The sequence below is a fragment of the Amblyomma maculatum genome, chromosome 6 (assembly GCF_055883805.1).
Source record: "Amblyomma maculatum isolate TAMU_Amacu chromosome 6, ASM5588380v1, whole genome shotgun sequence".
NCBI lineage: Eukaryota > Metazoa > Arthropoda > Arachnida > Ixodida > Ixodidae > Amblyomma > Amblyomma maculatum.
The window spans coordinates 14,378,548-14,404,339 of record NC_139349.1 but is presented as its reverse complement, the minus strand read 5'-3'; the positions used below and the strand labels follow the sequence as shown (position 1 = coordinate 14,404,339).

The following is a 25,792-nucleotide window of genomic DNA, read 5'->3' as shown; positions in this document are numbered from 1 at the left end:
TTGAACGAGTAATAACAATAGATGAAGACGAGGGTTCCAAAGCACAGCGTGAGGGGCTGGTACTCCGATAGCTGGAGAAAGAGTGCGGAAATGACAAGTTTGGAATAAAAAGGTATAGAAACGCCATATGATTGTCCCATATAATATTCCGTTCTTGATTTTGAATACAAATGCGTCTGCGCTATTGTATTAAACGATATTAACACGGTTAATAACAATAGAGTTCAGCGTCAATATATACTAAAAATTTGATTGAGACTATACCGCGCTCGTCAGTGAGGCAGAGCTGTCCCTTCTCCCTGCTTTGGTTTGTGCTTTACTTGGTGCCATTTCTTGCGCAAATAACTAGGAGCAATGACACCAGCGGTTTCGCACATCAGTCGCGTGAAATCCTATGCTCATCAGAAATCTTACCACTTGACTGTATTTTCTGTCGACAAGGGGAGTGTTAGTAATATCGCGAGACCGGCGCCAAGGTTCTGTATATGTTGACCACTTATCTGGATAAATTTGTTGGGTTATGGCATCGGGAATGGGGATGCCTTGAACAAATATATAACAGCGCGAAGAGACAAGGACCAGGCGAGACAAGGACGGCGCTGAACTTCCAACATTTATTGCGAACGGATCGCGTGAACATATATACTCCGAAACAATCAGGCGTTACTGTCAATGCATGCGCAAATAAGAGCGTTCTTTTTCAGAAACAATGATAGAGGCAGAGCTAACACATGCTTCTCCCCGATTACATATCAGTTAAGATTCTATGATTTCTCGTGTTACACGTTGTTTGCTTATTTTTCTAATAACAGTGCCAGCAAGATCTGGAGAACACTAAGGCAGTGGGTGGCCAGAAAATCTTCAAAATATTTGTCGTCACGGGCATTTTTTACATTGTTGGCGTGTTCTCTCAACCTAACATGCGCACATCTCCCAGTTTGGCCTACATATGTTTTTTTACAGTTTAACGGAATTTCGTATATTACGCCTTCTGCGCATTCAACAAAGGGCCGCCGATGCTTTTTGCCGCAGTTCATTTGCTTGGTCATCTCCGGATCAGTCATTTTGCACAGTTTTGACAGTTTGTGCGGAGCAAAGAAAACGACTTTCATGTCGTACCGCTGCGCAACTTATTTCAGGTTGTGTGACAGTTAGTGAATGTACGGTATCACAGCTACCTTTTGCCTACGCTGTGCGTGGGCATCACACTTATTCACATCGGTGCGCATCTTTTTGAGGAGGCCTTCAGTAACCGAGATGAGAAGGTGCTGCGGATAGCCGGCACTGCTCAGCCTTTCGGCTTGATGGTTGAGCGCTTCTGTGATGAGATGCGAGCAGCTTTTGCCGAGTGCGTTTTTAAATCAAGACGTGGAAAGGGATCTATTTACGAGCTTTGAGTGGGCGGAGATGAAAGGCAGGAGCGGCTTTTTGGCACGCGGTTCACAGCCCCAGCAGACACCAAAGGGGCAAGGGGGCAAGGGGATGCCCACTTGAAATCCAAAGGAGTGCAGAACTTTCACGAGTTCCGTGTACAAAGCTAGGAATCGTCTTCACTCAGTACGAAAATAACGCATCATAATCGAGCCCGAAAGCCGGAAAACTGCAACAACAATCGAACAGATCGGGAAGAAGAGATTTGTCAATATTTGCCTGGCCAGTCATTAGCCACGTGTTCTTATTTGAGAAGTCGTGGTACATGCTGGAAGTTCTCTATTGCAATCGACTTATGTGTGGAAGGTTTGAGTCTTCTGCGACCTTGGTGTGGCAATCAACTCACTAGATCACAAGGCACAACAACCTCATCCAACCTTAGGCTGGTGAAGATCTTAACTTACTAAAATATTTTTTCAATACGTAGCGTTCTTTTTTTGCTCAATGACCAAACAACTTTCTTCTTCGCATGTTTCTGTAGCTGTACATTTCTCTTGTGTTTTTCCAAACGAAACCGCTTCGTCTAAAAACTACCTTCGATGCGCTGTTTGCACATGCTTGCGGAAAGTCGTCAGCTCTTGCAAGTTTGTGTTCGCGCCTTTTTCACTGCATTACCTCATGAATGTGAAACGCCAAAAATGATAACTGAAAAAGGATTTCTAGGTGACCTAGTATTCGCTACCAAGGAGAAGACGTACTGAAACATACAGGGAAGATGATAGTTCTAGCCAGAGTGAAGCCATCTTTTTTTTTTTTTTTTTTCAAACTGCGTACTAATACATTGCCAGTCAAAATTTCACTACCAGACATAGGTGCTTTCTTTTTTCCTTGGGGTTTAAATTGCTTGCTATGTAGGAAACCAAATAATGCAGAATATGCCTTTCTTAAAATAATGAGACACTGTTGGGCCAACCTACAGCGTACCTTTAAATAATACCTCCCACTTACGCCATGAGGCATTCGTTGCACAGATGTTAATGGTGAGTCGGTTCCATGCGATGCGTTTTTGTTTTCTGCTTGGCCTACACGAGAAATGGCGGAATCACTTGGCAGTCAGGTACTGCGACATGAACGCCCTACCTATGTGCTCTTATAACGCGATAGCGTCAAAGGCCCCGTTCACCGAAATTCAGGCGCCAACGTTGGCGTTAGCAGCGAAAAATTACGAGCATGGTACTGGAAGACAGTAGCTGCAGCTGAATTGGCCGAACAATAACTGGACGCAGGGCTTCCTGACATTACGCTTGGCAGGAGCTGCCAACTCAGGCCTCTCCTTTCATGTGGGAAGGTGACAACAAAATCAGCCTGCCAAAACCCTTTGCATTCACGTTAGCTACCCCTAGGCCACGCAGGCACTTTCATACGGCTTGGTTAAAGCGGTGTGTCGGGTGGAAGCATACGCTATCGCGGAGCTGGAGTGTCCCCCATAATTTATGCCGAAGATGTACTCAAGCTGAAACTGCGAGGCGTATTTAAGGACCAAGGCAGCTCCGATGAATACAATGAATTCATGGATGTCTTCGCAAAAACGACACCCAACAAATTTTGATTTTATACCGGCATACTTGGTTGGGGGGTTTCCTCTAGTTGCCAAAGGAGGTAACTTAAACACCACCAATATGCCTTGATGCTTGAGTGGTCTAAAGCAGCGGCGCCACGAGTTTTAATTGTACTCGAGGCAATGAGTGCGGGAAGTATTTAATATTCCACCTCTTTCTCGGAAGCACTGCACACCAATGAAAGGACGCCGCTAGGTTTTCGTTCATATAGCTCTTTCTAACGCAGGCATAAAAATTAAAACCAGTCTGCAGAGGCCATCTTCACATGACCTCTACTGCGTTACAAGAATACTGGGTCTGCCGGCGCGACTACCGGTGAGCGAAGAGAGTGGCTGTCAGGTCGCGATCACCAAATACAAAGACAACCACCAGGTACGAGACCGGCGGACGACCCGAAATAGGAGGTTTTGTGGACCTGGTTTTTTCTCTCTCTCTCTCTCTCTCTCTCTCACACACACACACACACACACACACACACACACACACACACACACACACACACACACACACACACACACACACACACACACACACACACACACACACACACACACACACACACACACACACACACACACACACACACACACACACACACACACACACACACGGGATGCACAGTAATCACCGTGTAACTTGATATTCAGCGACAGCTGCTAGGTTGTTTCCATTCCATTCGACGATATACTGAAAATAAACAGCTTTTTAGTGACATGAAAATGTTTATAGCTATAGAGCAACTCTTATCTGCTTTCCACTACCGCTACCACAATGATATGAAAACCAGAAAACGGGCCTTGGAACAGTTGGCGTTGCGACATGATATTCACTCGCACTTCTACTCTCCAAATGCGTGTTCCTCTTCTGTCGCCATACCTCCCTCATCGCATGTTAATCTTCCTCCTGTTCGCACGGTAGCCGTCCGGATAGTTTCCGTGGCAACCACTCTCCGATTGCACTCGCTATATACTACTACCATTACTAATAACACCGACGCGGAAGCAAGGTAATGGTCGCTTAAAAGCTATCACTGTAAAACGTGCGCATTCCTGGCGCGCAAGTGCGGCAGAGGAAAGACGTCGCGAGATTTCACCCTCCCCTTGCGACGCTCTCGTCGTCGCTGACATGCGCCCGAAGGATGCATCGCGTGTCGCTGCCGAACCCGGCCGGGTCGACACTCGCAGGCAGGTATGGACGGCGGTGGTTCGGGGCCCTCCTTTGATGGATCGCGGGAGAGGCAGCTCGCGAGCCGAGGAGGGCGGCGCGCATCGCACGCTGCCATCTTGAAGATGCATCCCGGGGCTCCTTCCTTTCGGCCCCTTTTTACCTAGCGGCGCTTTTGCTCGCGTCGCACACTCTTCCTTTTCAGCGCGTCGACGGCTGGCGCACGGCCTCCTCGGCATCGCAGCACGCAACAAGGCGGGCTGGCGCTGCTCTGTGCCTCCGCCGCCGGTGCTGCTTTCACCCTGCCTATGATCGATAGGCGATGAGTCGCGGACGCAGGTTTTCGCTTTCGCTAGTGCGCGCGCTCGCGTGTGCGTGTGTGTGCGCGCGCATACAATCCAAAGACGGGCGGAACGGAACGCTGACCTCCGCTGTTTGGTTCTCGTTTGTTTGGCATTCGCTGTTTACTCGGTATCGATACTATCGAGTGTATACACAGGAGCGAAGTGAACGATGAATGCATGGTCGGCCACTGGGCAGGATGGAGTGATCTCCTGCTCCGAGCGGAGGATGACATAAAGGCTGCAAATACGGAAAGATATGTCCTAGCGGAGAAAATAAATATTGCACGAAATAACTTCACCTTCAATATTTGAGCCCTTAATTCTGAAGTATTTTTGGAGTTGCATAGAACAAAGATCGCGAGAAAGCGGCTAGAGTTCGAACTTGAAACCTTAATTATTTGGTTCTGTGTACCGTTTCTCAGGATATGGTCATTTGCGAAATGAGCCAAAATCCTCTTCCCTCAAGCTTTTATTTTTAGTACACGATAATGCAAATTTCGCCTCATAGTAGGCGCAGAAAGAAATTTCACGACGAAAATAACAGCGAATTTTGGACATCATACAGCTGGCATAGGAATGGGGTATTAAGTAGTACGTGAAACAATTTTTTTTTGTGTGTGTGAAACAGGGATAACTTCAGTATCGAGGCCGACCACAAACCTGCCAAGTAACTGAAATTGTTTGCATCTTTGCTGTGACCGTTTTCTTTTTTTACCCCGTCAGTGATGTTTTAAGATTATTTCATGATTACCACAACCAACTAGCGCGCTTTACCGCCTGCACGAACGTTTATACTTCATGCGAACGGCGTCTGAGATCGAACAATAATTCTAGACGACCGCATCATGAAAGTTGCAACAACCTATTGTATCCACTCACGCGCCACTGCTGTGGAACGGTAATCTGTTGAACCACTTGGACCACTTAACGCCACCCGGAAAAGACGGCGGTCCCCGACAAGAAAGCGAACGCTCTATCCCCACTTTTCACTGTTTTTTTTTTTTCTCCCACTTTTGGTCTGGAAATCCGTTTCTGCGCTTTTGCTTTCCAAAAAAAGCATGAACTTAAACCTTGCGAAACTGGAGCCACGTGGTGCTTTCAATGTGGTATCGGCGTTTTTCAAGGGCTGCGGCACTGTGCAAGGGAGTAAGTGCCATTTCAAGGCCATGCGACCTCCTGCAAAAGAAACAAGCACATGTAAAAGAAGAAAAGAGAAAAATATTTGCGGCACCGCATCGAGCTAGCTTAACGAAGCATGGCGTCCAGGCCAGCAGCGAAGATGTCCGCGGTAATCTTCGACATCAGCTCGCTGCTTGCGACTGCTGTGTTTGAGCGGCGCATCCTGCGTAACTGAGTAACTCAGTAGACAGAAGATGCGAAGACTAGTTCCTCGGTTGCTCGTTCCATTGCGATCAGCTCGTCTAATACCGCTGGGGCACTCAATAATTGTTATCGAGCACAACTGCGTGATAGAATTAAATTAAAGCCCTCCAGTCCACAGGGAACACGTTGGGAGGAATTACGAAAGCTTTTCCGCGCCTTTAACTCAGGGCGGGGTTTGTATTGAAGAGTAAGCTTGTTGGGGCGAAGTCTGCCGCTTTCTGACGAAATTCGCGAACGCACTTGCTTTGTGCTCTAGACGTCATCTCAAATTCGAAAAAACGCTCTATAGTGCCCGGTATAACGACCACCCAGCAGGCCGCAAGCTGGGCCTCTAATTGCGACGTGACGCACGGGCGACTCACCAGCCGAGCACCTTGATTGTCGGGCCGTGTTGGGCGCGACGAATGTTCGTTTCATTGGCGGCAGACGCGAAAGCAAATCGGGCGCGCGTTTTCTCTCTTCCCCTTCGTAGCATGTGCGCTTGGAAGAAACGAGCGTTCGATGGCGCCGCCTCTGGGCGATCGCTAACGACTTATCAGATTTGCATACTAAACTGGGCCCCGCGGAGGCACCTAATTGAAATTTGCAACGCAAGTTGGAGGGGACCCCAGAAATAGCAGCGAAACACGCTCGAAAGCAGACAAGGGGCGGTCGCCGGAGCCATCCATCTCCGCGCAGCGTTGACTGCTGGAGAGCGCGAAGAAAGTGCGCTCCCTGACTGTGCCGTGAACCTGGCAACATAAGCAAATTTTGAATACGCAAGGAGCAAAATAAATCCGGTAGAAGGAAAAAATTCCGGCCGGTTTAGCGTGGTTAAAACTAATGCGAATTTGCTGCGCTCGTACATTGGTCTCCACTTCGGTTTGAGATTCAGGATACCCGTTAGCCTACAGTCATAATCAATCTACTGCAAAATATGGGAGACAGCTCGACAAAAATAGGCCCCTTTCATATCTTTTTACTTCTTATATGTGTAGTTATAGAGCAAAAAAAAAAAGAAAAAAAAAAGCTGATTCCATCACGGCCTCAAAGGAGTCCGACAGGAGTGCAGCAGAGAGGTATGTGCCTGAACCGAAACAAGATGCAGTCGTAACTGCTACTCAAGCGAGAGTGTAAAGCTCACATTTCGTTTTTCCTTTTTCTGCTTGTTTGTTTCCATGACCAGTTTACACCTGTTCGAATGCTTATGCATATGCCAAAACGAATGCTCTGACTGAAAACCAAGTACAATGCTCCTATAGTGCTCGCGCCTGCACCCCGGAATTTTCTCACATAGCAGAGGGTCTCATGCATGATATGCGCATCGAAACGCACTTTTCCATGTCGCGCTCATAGGTCGTGCGCGCATTTATTTGGTCGAAGTCCCATCTTCACGCGAAACAACGCCATGCGACCGTCCAGCAACTCATTCCGACCGCGGAACAAGGTTCCATCAGCTATATACGACGCATCATATGAGACACCGTTTCGGCGTCTTACCAGCCAACGCGTGCATTAGAGAGCTTGTCGGATAGGTACTATTAATGACGTACACCGGTTTACCGGACACCTCCAACGCAGCCGTAGTAACCACGATTGCACCCACCTCTGTCAATGAACGTGCGCACGAGGGGCCAGGCAAGCCGATATACTTCTACGATAGTGCGTGTCCGCCAAGCTAAATCACTGTATTACTATAGCCTTTTACGACTTCAACACCCACGCAGAAAATGGTTTCACACATTTCAGGGCACACTGCGACGACTCCATGCAAGTGCCGTCGTTGATAAAGATGGACTCTATGGGACTTACCGGTTATATTTGTATAAGTGGCGGTATGGCGCCTAGCGTTTAGGAATCCGCGCGAAAAGATATCTCCACGTGAACCGCAAATTTAACGCGATAAGTCCCCATGAACGGGACACGCGCATATCATTTTTCGGTATTTTCCAACCCACAAGAGCTTCGCAGGGTAGCCTCGTCCACAGAACGCGTAAACCTATCGATAGAGCCCTGCCGAAATTCGTTCTCGCGGTTCCTCCATCCTCCTCAGTCCACTTCTCCTCTGATCCGGGAGCGAGAAGTATCACTTTTGTCTTCAGAAGAAAAGAAATCGAAAGAAGAGGAAAGGAAGTTAAGTGAAAAATTCCGTCGCATTCTTCATCCGCTGCGTGCACAAAACGCGCATCTTTTCTGGGCACAGAACATGCGCTGTCTCATATATGCTTCGATTCCCGCTTGGCAGCCTTTCGCTGGCGGCGGCTGCGTGCGGGGACTCTTCAGGCGAGCGCTCTTCGGCGCCTCGGTGACACGACGGCTGCGAGTCGGGACAGCAGGTATACGCGGGGCGAGCGCGTTTTGGCAGCAAATCCGGGACGGAGGACGAGGCGACGCATGCACAGACAAGAGTTGAGCGCATTTTGTGTTTCTAGCTCATTTGCCAAAATATGAGTCCAGGTGACATCCGCGCGACGAGGCCCATGCGCGCACCGGCTTCTCTACTCTCTAGAAACGTGCAGTGGTGTAGAGGGCAACCGACCACGTGTAGGACAAGCAGGGCGTGCATTAACGAAGTCTCTGGCTCGTATCAGAACGGCGCAACAATTCACCGTCGGGTCGTTAACCCTGCATGCTAACACTGTCATGTTAAAAGCCGGCATCTTTGTAGATACGGCCCCTTTTCTAGTGACGACGGCCCTGGATTCCACACCGCTGCACGGTTTTGATCAGGCTGTGTACACGCTGGTCCCGGCAGGCACGCATTGTTGTCGGCCTCCTACAAAACTGCGAACTGTGAGCCGAGTACACGGTGCGTGTGACATCGGGGCGTCTCACGCCGATGCGGCGCCTGTCTGACAGCCTGATTTGTTTTCCGTCGCGAATGCGGGCTATCTACAAATAAACAACGATGCCTTCTGTTCGCCTTTTTTTCCCCGTCCCAATGCTCGCCCTATAGCATCGCGCTAAGGGCGGCGATTTTGGCCTTTTTCTGCCACAGATGATCACCTATACTACTCCGCTGCCTGAGACTAGAGCGCTCTGAAACGAATACAAGGGTTATCTTGTTAGCTTCTGTTTCGTTTATGTTGAGACTTCTTGCAGCAAAACAAGCGCGTGCACATAGGTAAGCGCTTTGCAGCAAGCCGTTTGTGACACTACCGGGCAACAATACAATTCCCCCTCCCCCTTTTTTTTTCTTTTCTTTTTTTACTATTGTTCCACGCATCAAGCTGGGAGCTTGTGCCGCTGCGTACGAGGTACCGAACATTCCTCACATATACCAATCAGGAGCTGTGAGTGGAGTTACAGTGTCCAAAAGGATGCTACAATGCGATCGATATGGATTTCTTAGAAAGCAGCGAACAGACATGCAAAAAAGAATCAAGGAGTTTGAGCCCGGTTAGCTTGCGCGGCTGGATCGCTGCATCGCGTGAGCATGCGCGCCGTCACGCGATGCCTCCCGGCCGGCAGTCGGTGCCGCTGGGAAGGGCAGGATAAGAAAACAGTCATTGTGTGGCACCGTGTTTGAACGCGGCGGACGAAAGCGGGGCGCCAGAATTACGTGCGACCACGCGCTGCACACTGCTACGTTCGGAAAAGCGCACAGGAGCAACAAGGGAAGGCCGTCAAATTGTTCCAGTTTTGTAACGAGGAAAAAGAAAAGAGAAGCGACCCGTAGTACGAGAACTGTCAGTACTAGTAGAGTCGCTACGAAGTAGGAAAAAGAAAATGGCGGTGAGGAGGCCAAGGGTCGCGGAGCAGCCTCGGAGCATGAAATTCGCTCGCGCGCGCTTGTCACGCAGTGCAAGCGGCGTTATTCGCACTGTGAGGTTACACACTACCGCCCCTTAATACTTATGGGTATGTTTTCTCAGCGCCGCTTCGGTTCGGCGAGGAAAGGAAGCCCTACGCTTCGCCCGGCGCGTCGAGGTATAGAGCTGCTTTCTTCTCCTCTCCGCAGTCGGACCTTACATTTACCCCTGGCTCGCACACTTTTCCCGCAGAAGCGTCAGCCAGGCAAGCAGTGCTCTTCAGGCGAGGAGGAACATTTGCTGCGCATCGTCAACAATTCGCACGCGGCTAATCTGCTTAGCGATCCGACATTTGGCCCCGACGACGACGACCGTTGGCTTCTTGCCGCCCCAAGGCGAGGCCGGTGCTCGGGCACCATTATGCAAATGGCAGCCCGGGTCCCACGAGCACCCTCCCCCTCTCCATCGCGTCACACTCTGCGCTGTAGGGTGCAGCGCCACCAGTGCTGGTCAGCGTGTGACAGTGCGCGCAGAGTTAAGCAACCCAATGGAGCTTCTCGTTACGACAGGGCTTCGCGTTGTTGTCCACTCTTTATCGTGCGCTGACTAACAGGCGGTACAGACATCGGGGGTTCGTCGCGGCCTAACGTCGTAAGGTTTACGAGCTTCCCAAACTTGCGCAAACAGGACCGCTGTCCGTTCCATCTGAACAGGTCATTTGTCTGTTTTCATTACATATTCGTTGTATGCAAAGGCTGTGGAAGAGTAGAGGTACAGTAATCTCATCCCACGACAGCTATGACCAGAAACAACTGGAGGGCTGTTTCTGCGAGCGTTTCTCGCTCAGAAATATTCTGTTGTTATTAATTTCCACTGGTTTTCCGTATTTATATAGCCGTCAAAATTCTTTGTTCACGTCACGGTACCGTCATGCTAAAAGCGAGCTCGCCTGCTAAGCGATGCGCTTGCGTCATGCGGCCTAGCTCCTGAATACGAACTGATGTCAGAAATATAACCCGATCTTCGACGAATGCGACCAGAACATTTTGCTTAGCCGTGGTTCTCGCATACTTGAATTCTCCTATGTTATGATAACTAGTTCGCGCAAAAGTATTCATTATACCTGCAAAGCACCTTTTGGCATTGATGCTATACCGAAACTTCGCTCAAATTAAATTATCTCTGCAGAGAAAGTGCCGTTAGTAGCATAAACTCTGTCCAGCACAAATTAAGCCGGCCTTCGTTCATGTTGAACTGTATAAACCAGGTATGTCAGACGCAGGGAACTTGAAACGGACAGCCGTGACAACGCTCGCGCTGCTTAGCTCTCTCTTTCTCGAAGCCGATTCGGCACAGCATCCATGTGCGCTGCACAGCAGCCGACGAGCGAGTAGCGCTTTCTCCCCGGTAGTGGTGGCGGAAAGCATTTATTACAAAAGAAGAGGTTGCTTGGAGAGCCACCCCTAGTGGGCCCCGGTGGAGAGGGCGCGTTGCAGGAGCCGCGGCTGGCCTCCTCTTTGCTCAACCCCAGCCTACGCTACTTTTACGCACACTCTAAAGAAGAGAAGGATAAAAGAGAGCGAGAGAGGGGGGAAAAAGAGAAACGGTTGCTTTTCTTGAAGCCGGCCAAGTAGGAGCGTCACTAATGAAGATTGGAAATGCACAAGCGTACCGTGTAGAACGCGGAAGGTTGGGCCCAACGTCAACCCTGAACTAAAACGTACTAACCAAGAGAACGACGGAGGCTTCTTTTTTACTGCTTGCTTGGGTAGCAGTTGCAACGGGTAAAGCTGGAGTAAGACAAGCGGCTTATTAGAAGCCTTTCTGCAGCGATTTATTAAAAGATTCATTTCGATTTCAGCTCGACTGAGTTGCAGATCTTGTGCAGCGTCGCCTAAGTTCACAACGGTGCTAGCCTGACATGCGATAAAAGCAGAAATGGGCCGTTTTTCCCGTTGTAAACGGTTGCATAGAACTTGAAGAATTTTGTATGCAACGTACACTTAAGCGCGATGCCAGCGAACTCGCAAAGCATCCCGTCGTTGTTGGCGAACATATCGCAAAATCGCGGTGTCTTTAAAAGACATTAAAACAAAATTTGCAGAGTGTCAACTAAACCGAGTTAGACGGTTTAACTAAGTTCAGCTGATGGTCCGTATTTGTTTTTAGTTTTTTTCTCCAAGTTTCGTTTCGGTTACGCTCTAGGATATATACAAATCAGGCAACGTTTTCACGTTTACGGCGTCTTCTCTCCCGTTCTAACTCAGGCCACGTATTGCACATATTCGGCCGAGACAGTACAAGGACTCGGCTCACTCGCCATACTGGCGTGGTCCGACGTGCCGTAGCAGTGGTGCGCCTATGCAGGCAACTATGGCGCGCAGCAAGATGTTATTTTATTTACTTTTAATTGCCATTTTTAGTTTTCGTTATATTCCATTACCCCACTAATTATCATGGACTATTATTTTATTAGAATTTTTATTAATTACCATCGCCAATATTTACCTCTTTTACATAACCTACCTTACATTAGTAATTTGTTTACAGGAAAGGCGCAGTATTGTACCACACATCTTGACAGCCCGGTTAAACCTCGTGAAATAGTGCATTCGCACTACAAATGTGAAACCCGACGGATAAGTCATATAACGCAATAAACTGCGCAACCTAAGACCGACACACTGCCGGTGACGTTGGGTACTGTCGGATATCGCATGTCCTGATTTCACGTCTTTCTGGCAACCCCTAATGCCTCCGGTATTATTTTAGAAAGCGAGACGTCGAAGCAGAATGGCTTAGCGAGTTATCGTAAAACGGGAAAATAAGAACAGTGTGTTCTGGTCGGAGGTGGGCTATAAATTTATACGCAGAAGCACAACGAAGGCTGCTCGGTTATACGAGAGAGTATATTCCGCTCGTGCCCGCCTCCCTTGGGTAACGACGCCGTCAGGAACCTGCTGCTCGCCCGGGACCCTAGCCGCAGCAGCCCAGCCTGGCGAATATTTCCGGGTCTGCGCCAAAACGCCCCATCAATCTACTCGGCGGAACTGGGGCCGAGGAGGCAACAGCCAAAGAGAAATAAAAACAGACCGGAAACTCCGGGAAACAATAGGCCTCTCCCTGCGATCCTCCATTTTATTTTATTTTTTCATTCTTCATATTCCTTCTCCTCCCACGACAGCCGCTACTACACTTGGTTCACAGGCCGGGTTTACATAGCCGAGATGCGAACTTCCCAGCGTCCGGTTTCGTACCGCTGGGAGCTCTTGCGCGCACCGCTTGCACTACAGATATAGAAAAAAAAAAAAGCACAGTACTGGCAGAGAAGACATGCGCGTCTCTGGCCCGTTGCCTCGGAAAGCGCCGCCCTGTTGCCTACAAACACTGAAGGCGCCGGTTTAGAGCAGCAGCGCAGAAGCTCCTCAGAGATGCATCGCGTGCAACAAGCGATGCGCACCAGTTGAAAGCGCCGCGCCTTGTTTCTGCACCAATCATATCATTTCGTTCTACTTTTTGTGTGTGTGTGTGTGTGTATGAAAGTTCGGCGACTTTGAGTTTGAGCTGCTGTAGCGCATTATGCGAGCGGCGGCCGTAGAGAATCGCCAAGTTATGATGACAAGCTTTTTGTTTTTCTACAGGTGCGATAACGCTAAAAGAGAATTCTCAGCAAGCGTATTAAGTACGAACCGCGATGTGAGAATTACGCAAGAGCCATCGCACTACGAGCGGATGCCGCTAAAGACAAAGGCACACAGTTTCTTCAGATTAAAGTAGTATCCCCCAACGCATACTCGAAGTGACAGAACGGATGTGCAGGAGGGTCCAACGGTGAAAGAGCTTAAAAAGAAATTCGTTAATGAAAAACTGAAGCGGAAAGGCCTCATCAAAAACAGCTACTTCACATAAAGGCGGGACAGCTGCGAAAAGGACATTAATGATGCTGCGGTTCGGCGCCTAGCTGCTAAGACGCAGGACGCGGGTTCGGCAACGGCCGCGGCAGTCGTGTTTCGATGGCGGAGAAACACAAGGCTCCCATGTAGTCCGCAATGCAACGTTTACCGCACGTTTAAAGAACACCAGGGGGGCGAAGCGGAGTCATCTACTAAGGCGCCCCTCGTAGGCGATGTTGCTCTGGGATGGGATGAAAGAAAAGAGAATAACTGTGGAATAGAACGGTGTCGAGAGTGTTGCTCCCATTCGGAATTGATGAAATGTATCCGTCAAATGAGACGACTCGGCTGAGGCTCTTTGTTGCATATAGGGCTCCGGATTAATTTACAACCAGCACTGTAATCGGCGCTAAGTGGAGGAGACTGCATTCCGCCTTCGAAGGAACTACGAGCCATTGCTGAGCTCAACACAACTGAACTTGATGTACGGAAAAAGCGGAAATAACAAAGCTATTGCTGCGACTTCAGCTGCACCGTTCATTAGCTCTCTTCTCTGTCTAATTACTATATTTTTTCTTTGCAATCTTAAAACAGGCTCTATGCAGTAAATCCATTTCCTCGTGTCATTCTAAATCTTGCAGGGTCGGCGTAACGATCTGCTGGGAAGTACGTCGCTCTAAGTGCGGTTCCCATACAACCCCCCCCCCCCCCCCTTTTTACTTTTTTTTTTTTTTTCGGAACGAGCGAGATGAGAAAGTCAAAATCAGTACGAAAAATATAAACGCCGCCGTAGCAGGTACGCGGAAGCTTACCCGACTCATGACAGAAACTGGAATGCGGGAATGCGGGAATAGACGTCAAGAGCCAAGGGCGGCGGTAAAGGTATTCCACCCCGCTTTCGGTTAATTATACGAATACCCTGCTGCGCGGGTTTATCGTGGCGATAAGGATAAAGAACACGGTATACGGCATGCATGCATGCCTGGTCGAAAGGACGAGAGTCTGCGAAATGTTTTTCTCTTGCTTTCCGAGGCAGGCACGAGCATCAAGTGCACATCCCTCTCCCTTCTCCAAACAACGCGGAATCTACGGGCTTTAACGATTACGCGCAGCCTCACTTCGTGCTGCCCAGATCGTCAGTTTTCACCGTTAACCACGGAAGCTGTCGCCCACCCGCAGAAAATAGCCGCTAAACATTACTACCCCGTGGTTGATAAAGCGACCGTATACACAAGCAGCACCGCCGAGGGGCCCCTACGGCGAGCTTCGCTTATACTGCAAGCTGCAGCACACAGCTGCGTCCGGTAGCACGTGCTGCCGAGCCGTGGGCCAGAGCACGATCGGCAGGGAGCCTATATTTAGGGAGGATGCCGCCAAGAACCTCTGAAGCGGCGTATTTTGGCGTTGCCGGCGTTGCGCAGCGTCCATCGGCCGCTGCCCGCCGACAACAAAAGCTGCGGCGCGTCCGAAACGGAGAGGCCTGCCCGAGAGCGCAGTTCTTCCAGGCTTTCCACGGACGGTATTTCAGTTTGTTTAGCGTTTGCTTCCTGTGGACCGTTGCAAAGCAATGCTTCGCTGTTGCCAAAAAGAAGTACAAGAGCATGAGCGTACCACGACACCAACCGAGAATGGGAGGGAACATTTCCATCGCAGCAACTTCATTAATATGCGCCAGAAGACGCTAACACAATTCTTATGCACTAATTTTTTCACTATACGGCAGCTAAGTCGAGCATTCAGCGTCAGTGTCGGTCAGGTAGCCTGAAAGAGCGCCAACTCGGGCCTCTCCTTTCATGTGGGAGGGCGACATTAGAACCAGCCTGCCATGACATTTGAATTCACGTTACTCCCACGGCACGCAGGCACATTCATAACAGGCATGAAAGTGGGTTCTGCATAGAACGCCGGTAAACTTTGATGCGTTCAAGGGAACGCTAGTTATGTTCGATGCAACGCTCGGTCGCCCGCAGACAAAGTTTTCGCTCCACACTTGGTACACAAGCGTCGAACCCATCCAAGAGCATGGGCGATAGCTGACATGGCCGAGCACTAACCGGCTGTAGGGTTGCTTGACATTACGTTTGACAGGAGCTGCCAACTCGGGTCGCTCTTTTCGTATAGGAGTGTGATATCAGAATCAGCCTGTCGGAACACTTTGCATTCACATTACCCCTAGGACACGGAGACACGTCCATACAACTTGTTTAAAGCGGGAGTTTATATGTGGGCTTGTAGCGCACGCTTTCGCGCCACACCTTTAAAAGGCTGAGTTCGGCCACTGGCGTAGCCAGACAAAAAAAGCTTCCGCTTCCATCCAGGTTTAACCAGAGCTAAACCACAGCTAGTTTTCTACAAATTTTTAGCCCATACCTATAAAAGCTCAATCTGGCTTATATGTGGACATAGCAAGTTAAGCTACACAAAGTTATATGCCGCACAATTTTGAGAATACTGCCCGGGCGCCCCACATTCTTTATTGAGACTGCGGACAGGACACTCGTAGGAACCGTTAGCGCAGGTTATTTGTGACCAAAATAACCCGGACGTGAACCAGGCAGCCTCTCTGTACGCTACCAGGCAGGCCTACGCGCATGGAGACCGCGTGTCAAACCCAACATTTGTACGCGCTGTCGTGCTGTGGGCTCATTTCCTATCGGTGCACGCGTAGTCCAGGCGGCGAGGCTGGTGTCCCGTGAGCAGGTCCCCTCTAGGGAGAGCAGCAGCAGCCGGTGGCCGGAAGTGTGCTTCGCGAGGACGCTGTTTATCGGCTATGCTAATAGGGGCGCGCGCTCACTCACTCCGGCGCGGCTGTGCGCCTATCGATTGGCTCTTAGGCGAACGAGAGCGCGGCGGTGCCCTCGGGACAACACCACTGCCGTCCGCTTCGGCCGGCCATCAAAGCGCGCGCGATTCGGTCCCCGTCCACCGGGGACGACGGCTGTCAGGAAGGAAGCCTCTTTTGGGACGCCGCTGGCATAAGCGCACCACGTCGGGCGACAGCGGCATTGTCTCGACGGTGGCGACATCTACAGAGAGTTGCAGTTTTCAGAGCGTGAGCGCACAGCGGCTGCTTGTCACGATAACGAGCGAAGCCGCCACCAGTACACGTGTACAAACGCGAGTTGCGAGTTCATAGATATTGTCACGAGTGAAGTCATAGGTAGAAGTTTACGATATTAACTAAAATGTGGCCGACGAGAAGCACGGAATTATGAGGCGACATGCTAGCTCCACCTGCATGAACAAATAAGCGTACTAACTGACTTAGTAAACAAGGCCACGCAAAACTTTTTTTTCCTGCAAACATGTATCCCGAAAATGTTTATCCGTCACTATACGTTCGCATATTTTCTGATTTTCCATAAAAATGCCACTTTCTTCTCTTTCTCGGTAGCACAACGTCATAGAAATATTATGAAGCGCCACGGAGAGTTTTTTCACGCACGGTTAAACAGGAATGAACAGCGAACATCGCTAATAGAAAACAAACAAACAAACAAACAAACAAACAAACAAACAAACAAACAAACAAACAAACAAACAAAAAGTCTCTTTTCCACGCTCAGCCTAACTACGCAACTAACGTGATACAAGGTTCAACCCAAAACACACAGCAAGGCACCCGCACATGAACAGGTTAAAGGTCCAGAAATTTAGGTTTACAAGCCTTCCGGCAAACATAGGCGATCAAATTCCACACGCTGAGAACTGCATCCCGTACACCAGCATTTACCAAACGGTAAGGTACTGCTCTAGAATTCAGCATATTAGATTCGCTCTATTACTCCATACTGAAATGTGCATCCCTACAGTTTAGCCCCCACCAAAGTCCATAAGACGAATAGGGCTTCGAGGGAATGCGACGGTATCTCGCGGACCAAGCGACATCACACGTAAATGAAATATCTTCGCTGAAGAGGGCTCTTGGATTGCTCCGACTTTCCCTGATTTTGCTTACCAGGCCAAACTGCTCCACAGAAGCTAGAAGCTGTTAAATTCTTCAAAACGTAGCCTAGTTTAGGCATGCCTGAACAATGAATGGGTAGTGCGACCAGTATATGAGCACATGACGCGTCCTGCTGCCTATTTATTCACGGTTGGCTGTGCTTGAGCACAGCTTCTTTGCGAGGGTGACCATGGCATCCTCGCCGACCTGCTGCAGGTTCTCCTCGTTGGCACCCCGTAGGCCGATGCCACCTGTCAGACAGTGGCTAACCTACGCATTTATTCTTCTCACTATTTCACGAAACGATCACTCGAGGCTGACGAAAAGTCAGACGGAGAATACCGCGTACGTGCGCACAGAAGATTGCTTGCCACGGCTTAAGCTACATGGCGGCTCTATGAGGATGGCTAAAAGCACACGACACGGCCGACACATGACGTGGACGAGGCATGAAAGCACACTGTTGCTGTCCAAGTTGCCCAGGTCGAGCACGTTAAAATCATATGAGAAACTTCAGCACCTTTACCATATAAGACAATTTCGGAACATGCTCTAAAATAGACCTCCCTTCTCACAGCTGGCTAGGTCATTGCCCGCTTACATTCTCATATGCCATATGCCAATTTAAAAAGAAAACTAATTAATGAAAATTTTCATAATATACTAGAGGTATACTCGAAATATCGAATAAGAATCGAACATACTTTAGTTTTTTTACGAATATCTTAAAATTAGGGACTACTCGAACATTTCTGAATTCGCAGTAGTTTCACCGTACTGCGCACGGTGCGCTTCACCGCAACGCTTGAAGCTAAAGCATACAGTGAAGCATCTTCAAAATGTGACGGGGCTGTTCTGTGCAGAGGGAACTTCCCTTTTGAGAGGAGAACCTTTCCAAAGCAGAAAGCTGGGCCAGTTGGTGAGTCATCATAAATAAAAAGACTAGCGCAAATAACAAAGACACAGACATAGGAGAAGACAGGATTAGCGCTCGTCCTGTCTTCTCCTATGTCTGTCTGTGTTATTTGCGCTAGTCTTTTTATTTATGAGAACCTTTCCGACACTCAGCGCAAAGGCAAGCACTTGACGCAACCGAGAAGAAACGTGGTTCTTACTTCTGTTTCACCTCCAATGCAGATAACCATCATGCAGGTGTTCATCACTTAAAACTGTTGTAATGCAATCGATTTTCGGCAGTTTTCTTAGACCCATTCGATAATTCAAGCTTTCGTGAGCTCAATCTACTTTTCGTCTTTAAAATACAAATTAGCGAATACTTGCTGTGTTCAACACCAATATGACAGCTCCACCCGGTTTCATTCAGGCCGTTTCTATACAAAAAAACTGGTATAAGGAATGCTGTAAAACTTTCACTGGATTTTACAGTAGGATATAGACTTCTGTTCAACTTTAGTTTAGTGTTATTTGAAAATGTGATGTGAATTGTGAAATGAACAAGACGAGCAGTGTTTGCTATTTTTTTTATGATCGGATATTCGCTGTTCGGTTCGATATTCGAGACATTTTTTTTCCCATATTCAAATTCGATTTGTATCCAAAACTTCATTATTCGCAAACTTCTATAATAAAATGAAAACTGAAGCACACACATGCCAAAAAAAAAAAAAAAAAGGTAAACTGCGTATTGTAAACTTAAAAGAAAAAAAGTAGACGAGAATGCAAACAATGAGGACAGATAGGCCAAGAAAGACACTAGTTTTGGATTAAGCAGAAGCTCGGTCTTCCTGACCCACCATGGTCGTGTTTGGGGTGTTGCTTTTCCCGTGGATCCCACCAACTAGTCCCCTTCGTCCTCCTAATGAGAGGAAACGAATACAGCTGGCTTGTAGAAGAGCTCGCTTCAGCCAACAGACGCAACAGAGTGCGAGGAACCCACAACATCGTGAAAGGAAGCAGAGTCACGACCGATGTACCAGGCCGGGAAAAAGCGGGCTCTCTTTCGCGGCGATGACCAGCTGACAAAGCGCGCCGACAACACGTCCCGGGGTCGAAACATCACCGACACCGTGCCGGACCGTCGTCGGTACTTTCACCGAGGGGCCCAGACGACGGGAACAAAAAAATGGTCTACTCCCGCCAGACTGAGAAAAAAGATTAAGGGATAGAAAGGGCAAAGACATCGGCCGAGAAAGATGCTCTCGGAGGAATGGCGAGACAGAGTTCTCGTATCATGCGGACAGCGGGAGAAGGGGGAGAGCAGCAGCGTTCCTCTTCTTGTGCTCGACGCCTGCTGATGAGTCACGGCTCTCCGGGTGGGTGGACGCGCGCCTAGCTGAGCCACGGTTTGCATGCGGTATCTGCGCCGGAGAGGCGGGCGGGGCACTGGGGAGTCGGCGCGTGCCTCGACTGTCCCCCTCCCCGCGCGGCTGAAGAGCATCACGGACGCCTGGGGAGACACCCGGGAATCAGAGCGCACACGTACGCGAAAACACATAATAAAACGAAAATAACAGGAAGGGAAAGAAATAGGAGACCGACAAGGGGAGAGAAGTCGGAAAAACGAACAAAGAACAGCTGGAGGCGAAAGCAAATGTGCGAATAAACGCAGCGCGACTGCAAAGCGTGGCAGGTGGGGAAGGGGGAGAGCGTGCGACGATCGATGCGTCAGAGGCCTAAGGCACGCGTGTGTGTCTCTCGTCGGATGTTGATGACGATGGAGCTCGAGCGCCGCCGAGAGAGGATGCAGCGCTCGACGGGTCTTCTCCGCAAAGAGCTTGTGGCGCGCCCCGTCGGAATCATTAGAGGATCCCTTCCTGCGTGCGCGCGCCGGTATTAAAAAAGGAAGAGGAGAGAAGGGGAGTTTTTCATTCCGACAACAGGCGTCCGCGCCAGGACGCGCTCTGTGAGGGTCGCCCCGAACATGCAACACGCAGCGTTCCTCACGTGGTCTTTCGTGGGGTCGAAAGGAATGACCAGAAGACGACTGTCGTCACACCGTGCGTGGTTACAGAGAATATTCTACACTATTTGCGTGGCCCTAAGGATGAAGTGTAACGCGCGTGACGATTCGGGACAAGCCGAAAGTTAAAGTTGTTTTCATCACGCTCCACAGGCCGGTGCGTGGTTACAGAGAGTATATGCGTCGCCCTGCGGATAGAGTGTAACGCGCGTGACGGTTCGGGACAAACTGAAAGTTAAGGTTGTTTTCATCACGTTTCACAGGCCCGTGAGTGGTTACGGAGAGTATTCTAGTACACTATATGCGTGGCCCTGCGGATGGAGTGTAACGCGCGTGACGATTGGAGACAAGCCGAAAGTTAAGGTTGTTTTCATCACGCTTCACAGGCCCGTGGGGATGCAGTTCTTGCGCAGAATATCGAGCGAAAATGCGACATTTGCTCGTAACGATCTAACCGCATGCTTGAGAAAAACGAGTTGAAAGGAATTTGAGGAATGTCTCGCTGCCGTGCAGGTGTGCAGAATCAGTCTCAAGGAGCTCAGCAGAGCGTTCGAAAGCCTGAAATACGTAGTATGACGCATGATCAGACGCTCCATACTCCTCTTTCATCACTGCCTGTCTTCCTCGTTCCTGTCCGTCGCATATAACCATGGATAAATAGGACGGGATTCTCAAAGCCGTCCAAAGTTCAAGGATCAAGACTCATCAGACCCGCGATCTCAGGACCTTAGCCCGTCGAAAAATATTACCGCATGTTGGCAGCGAACATGCGCCCAAATTTGCTGGTATGGTTCGATACCGTGATATTTGCTTGCAGCGACCCGTGCGCAATAAGAGCAAAAGAGAGAAAACGAGAGAAAAAGGGAGATCAATGACAAGGGAATAAGAATAAAATGACCATGTACTGGCAGTCCCGTCAACAACTTACAGAGGATCTCTCCACCTCAACAGACTATGAGCAGCCGCAAGTAACGCTTTCTCTTTGCGCAAAGCTATGAGTGGCACAGCGCGAACTACAGCGCCACTACTTTTTGGTTTTGTTTTTACAGGTAACGCCGTCAACGCCACAGCTTCATTTCCCTTTCCCCCATTTCCTTCCGAAACGTGTTTGCCTTTCAAACTGTGCCCGTCGACCAGACCAAGGCGGGGACGAAAAAGAAAAACTCCTACCGGTGCACAAATCTGGATGGTACTTGACCGCATTGCTATCGCACGTAACTATACAGCAATCTGAATTGCACAAAGGCCACTCTGCCGGCACCACGATTGCATGAGACTATACGGGTCGAGGCGCCTCGTGAAGATCACCCTATTGTTGACGCCACCGAACAACTGCACACCTGATACAAGAAAAATGATGACAGCCTTAACACCAGAATCACGTACCGTTGCTTCAGATCCCGCTAAGTCGATGTCGGATTTTGTAGACGCATGCCTTGTCCCTTAACAGTTGCGGTATGGAGGCGGGACCCTAAAGAGATAAACTGTCACATTATACCTACTGCTTTCAGTCACCTACTCGTAGCAAACGATTAAAATACACAACACTGAAGTGTGGATATGTCGTCACGTTAACCGCTAAAGAACACGACGGTGTACATGTATTTAATCCCAAGCTTAACTACACGACACTTAATCGGCTCTGCCTGCTTTCTTGAGTTCAAGTACCGCTAGCAGTTAAGCCATAGTCTTGAACCTCTGTTCTCACTAAAAAAAAAAAAAAAAAAAAAAGAAACATGCAGAAGTCGTACAAGTCAAGTATTATAACGCAGGGCTTTGTTCCAATGTTACTTCCAATTCTCTTCTGCGTCCACTGTTCATAGGCTCCGCATTTTATACTACACTGCGTGACCAGCAACTGCTTATTTCTACCCTCTATACATCCATGTTAAAGTCTATAGACTATAAAAACATAGGCTATAAAAAAACTATAAAAAAAACTATAGACTATAAAAAAAAAGCAAACTTGTATACAAGTTTACTTTTTTTTTTTTTTGGCACGCCTCATTCATGTGTGCGTTTATGCGTGAAGTACAAAACCGGCGAACGCAGTTCTTCCATTTTATTGCTGGCCCACGAGCTTCTCGCGGGCCGCCCCATGTGGGAAACAGAACGGCAGAACGATATGGCCAGTTGTCCGTTCCGCTGCCTCCGCTAGAAAGACGCAGCCGGCAGATTTGGCAAGCACGCTGCCCTCAGCTCCGGACAGCGAGTGACGCTGATGGCGACAGACGCCGAGCTTCGGTCGCACGATGTGACAGATACCGCGAACTCAGCTCGCGGAGGAAGGCCAGCCCAGCGACGTTATTCCGGGCAGCAGGGAGTAGGGCGCGCAGAAACGCGTTCTCGGCGGCATCGCTTCCCCCAGTAAGCCATTTAGCAGGGCACCCGGGGCCAACGAGGTTTCAGTGGCCACGGAGGAGAGGAGTACGGCATCTCGAGACCGCCTGTGGAGGAGGAGGGCGGCTGAGATTCGACCAGCGGGATAGAAGACTCCGACGTTCTCCAGATATATCAACGACCACCACGAGACTAAACAGCATTCTTGCGGGAAGGCGAACAGCGCAAGAACGCAACAAAGCGATATTCATCTATCAACTCATATTTGCGCGCTAAATGCAAAATGCGCATGATCTGCGCGCCTAATCGTTCGCCAAAACACCTTTATTCAAAAGCGGGAGCAGTTCCTTATCGGCCATGTGATTCGGTCTTGTTCTGTTTCACTTTACGTGAATGTCTGTTCCGCCTGTCGTCTCCCTCCCGTTCGTGACTTCTAGGTTACGTGACGGCAATACAGCGGAGAGTAGCTGCCGAAAGGCAGGCGTGGCACGTTTCCTTCGACTGTAGCAGCGGCATCGTCTGCAGAACAAAGATAAGCGAGCAGAGGGAGAAAAGGAGCCTGTCGATGTGCAAACTGCCTGGTTACCTAATTGCCACAGCGTGCCGACGTGCAGTTTTCACACGCAAGCCAACACCCATCTGTTCTCTTTTCTTTCAGGGAACCGCCTTTACAGGACAGTCGTATACGAGCAGTGACGGAAGGAGGCAGGGGGATAGCAGCAGTCACGTGAGAGTAAGATGCTTACAAGCGCGCCTCGCAAATTATGCGCAGTTAACAATTAAATACATGAAAGGCAAAGTGTGGCAGAGGTTGCATTCTGGTGCGAAGGGCTCGGGCTGTTCAAAGCATTGTGTGTGATCCTGGGACGCGGCACTTTCGAGTGCCACGTCCTCCTCTTATCTGGCAACGGTAGCAAACGCCTGGGCTTCCCGTGCCCGCGATGCAGTGGCCAAACTGGCTCAGCGCCCTTGGTGGGGCTCAGAGTAACGTCGGCATGGGCAGGTATGACGCCCCGAGTTTACAGTGCCTACTTCGGCGTGCGTACAGAAATCTAACAAACAGAAACAGCGCATAAGCCATCTAACGCCCGGTGAGCTAACTTTAAGGGTACGCAGCAGACTTTTAGGACTTACACCCTGTTGGAAAGCCATCGCTTGTCTCTATCCGGTCCGTTCTCCGGATCATGCCTCTGGCAGGTGGCGGTTGGCAGGTGGCATGGCTGGGCGCTGATTTGTCGTCGGATTCTGTGACATCACGAGACATCGTGGCATGGCCTTATTGGCAGGAGCTGCCGACTTAAGCAGCACTTTTCAGATGAATATGGAAACCAAAGAGGCACTTGAACTTAAGTCAAACAAGCTTGACTAGGCTTGCGGACCCGTTCGTAAGGCTTCGTTGTGTCGGGACTTTCTATCTATATTGGTCCCGATAACTTCATCAGCACACGTGTTATATGTGAACCAAGATAAGCCAGTTCAAATCAAGCAAAACTATCAAACATCGAGATCAACCATGCGAAACCAAGACTCGCCATCTAGTTCAGATGACTCCTGATTGGCCCCAAGCTGAATCACCTTTATCTTTTTTTTTTTTTTACCTTTTAACGCAAACTCCTTACTTTGTTCATAACTCGCTTGCTGTGTATTTACGCTTCCTACGAGCAAAACCAGAAGCAAAAGCTCAAGACAACACCATGTGACAAATGCTCGTAGCGGAATGCTTTACTCTGAGACCATTCTTAAAAGGTATGTAAAAGGTTCTAGTTTAGGCACCGATAACGGGTCCTCCGCTTAAATATACGCATTACGTTTTGTAAGTCACTCGTCCACTGACGCGCATACCTATTAGCCTCGTTTAGTGCACTTGGCAAGGTAGACTGGAACATTGCGTTTAGGCCCCGAATTACTTCGGCTATGGGGGAATCCGTACTAGAGGGCAGCGGATAACTTCAACCACCTGAGGTTTGTTAACGTGAACTGACATCGCAGAGCACGCCTCCTTAGAAACCTGGTCACCACAGCGTTGGGTCTAATCTGCGTAGCTGGGATCAGCAGTCGAGCGCTTAATCACTAAACTACTGCGACGGGGCCTTTACTCTGCCTACGCGTATTTTGTTCTACCTTGATTTTAAAATTAAAGCACGTGAGAATTCTGTGATTTCAAATGCCTATACAATTCTACGCTGTTTTCGTTTACAGATTGGGCAAAACGCTGTACAGGGCCGGCCACTCTTAGTGCGAACACACAAGCATGCGGTCACTCTTCTCAAAGCACCGTGCACCACATCCAGTTCGCTCTTTACGCCATTTTGCTGCTTCGATTTGCAGCCGCAACAGACGCAATGGCGCTCTAAAGAGAATGACCATCTAAGAGCATGTCTATACTAAGAGTTGACTAACCTGCATATAGCCTCAAAAACATCATTACGTAAACTTTTTCAATGTGCCCTTTTAAAGGCATGCAAATTAAGAAGGTACACATTTCCACCGTTCAAATAGCCATGTTTCATTCCATATACACCCGCTCTAGACACTCGGTGGCGATGGCTTCCGGCTGTTGACTGAAGGTCGCGAGATCAAATCCGAGCCGCGGTCGTAACATTCCCCAAGAGGCGAAGTGCAAAACTGATCGTGTAATATGCGATGCAAGTGCGCGTTAAATAAGCTCAGGAGGCCAACATTAAACCAGACCCTCTCAGTTGTGACGCCCAAGGCACGGACTCGGGATGTTGGACCCTTGGTAATATAACATATCGACCCTTCAGTATACGCGCGACGTAAGCGCATAAATAAGCTGCGAGCACCTCACGTCTCTACTGCAAAGGTAACTTTCCCTCATAAACGCGGAGTGCTGCTGGAAAACACAAGGTACTTGGACAGAGCAACACCGGCGATACACCCTAAGGAAGGAAAGGCAGCGCCTTGTGCAAGGATCATGACACGCTGGCTGAAGCTCCATTAAAGTGTATAACGGGAAGCCGTAATGTTCCTGATGAGCCGAATGATATTGCATGAAAATGTAACACGGAGCCTCAACGTCAAATCTTTTTTCCCGGCGTTTCTTTTTATAATTTTATTATT

At 49.2% G+C, this 25,792-nt stretch overlaps 1 protein-coding gene across 8 annotated transcripts in view; it reads right to left on the bottom strand.

Annotated features, from left to right (window-relative positions):
- The window catches only part of bru3 (CUGBP Elav-like family member bruno 3), a 609,833-nt gene that overhangs the window by 223,315 nt on the left and 360,726 nt on the right, over positions 1-25,792 (bottom strand). Inside the window, exon 1 of one of the 8 annotated variants that reach the window (XM_084606107.1) lies at positions 23,846-23,986. The exons of the other annotated variants lie outside the window; for them this stretch is intronic. Coding sequence (XP_084462233.1) covers positions 23,846-23,863 — 18 coding nt within the window. The 5' untranslated portion in view covers positions 23,864-23,986. Of the gene's footprint in view, positions 1-23,845; positions 23,987-25,792 lie in introns of those variants that run through there. 8 annotated transcript variants of the gene reach the window in all.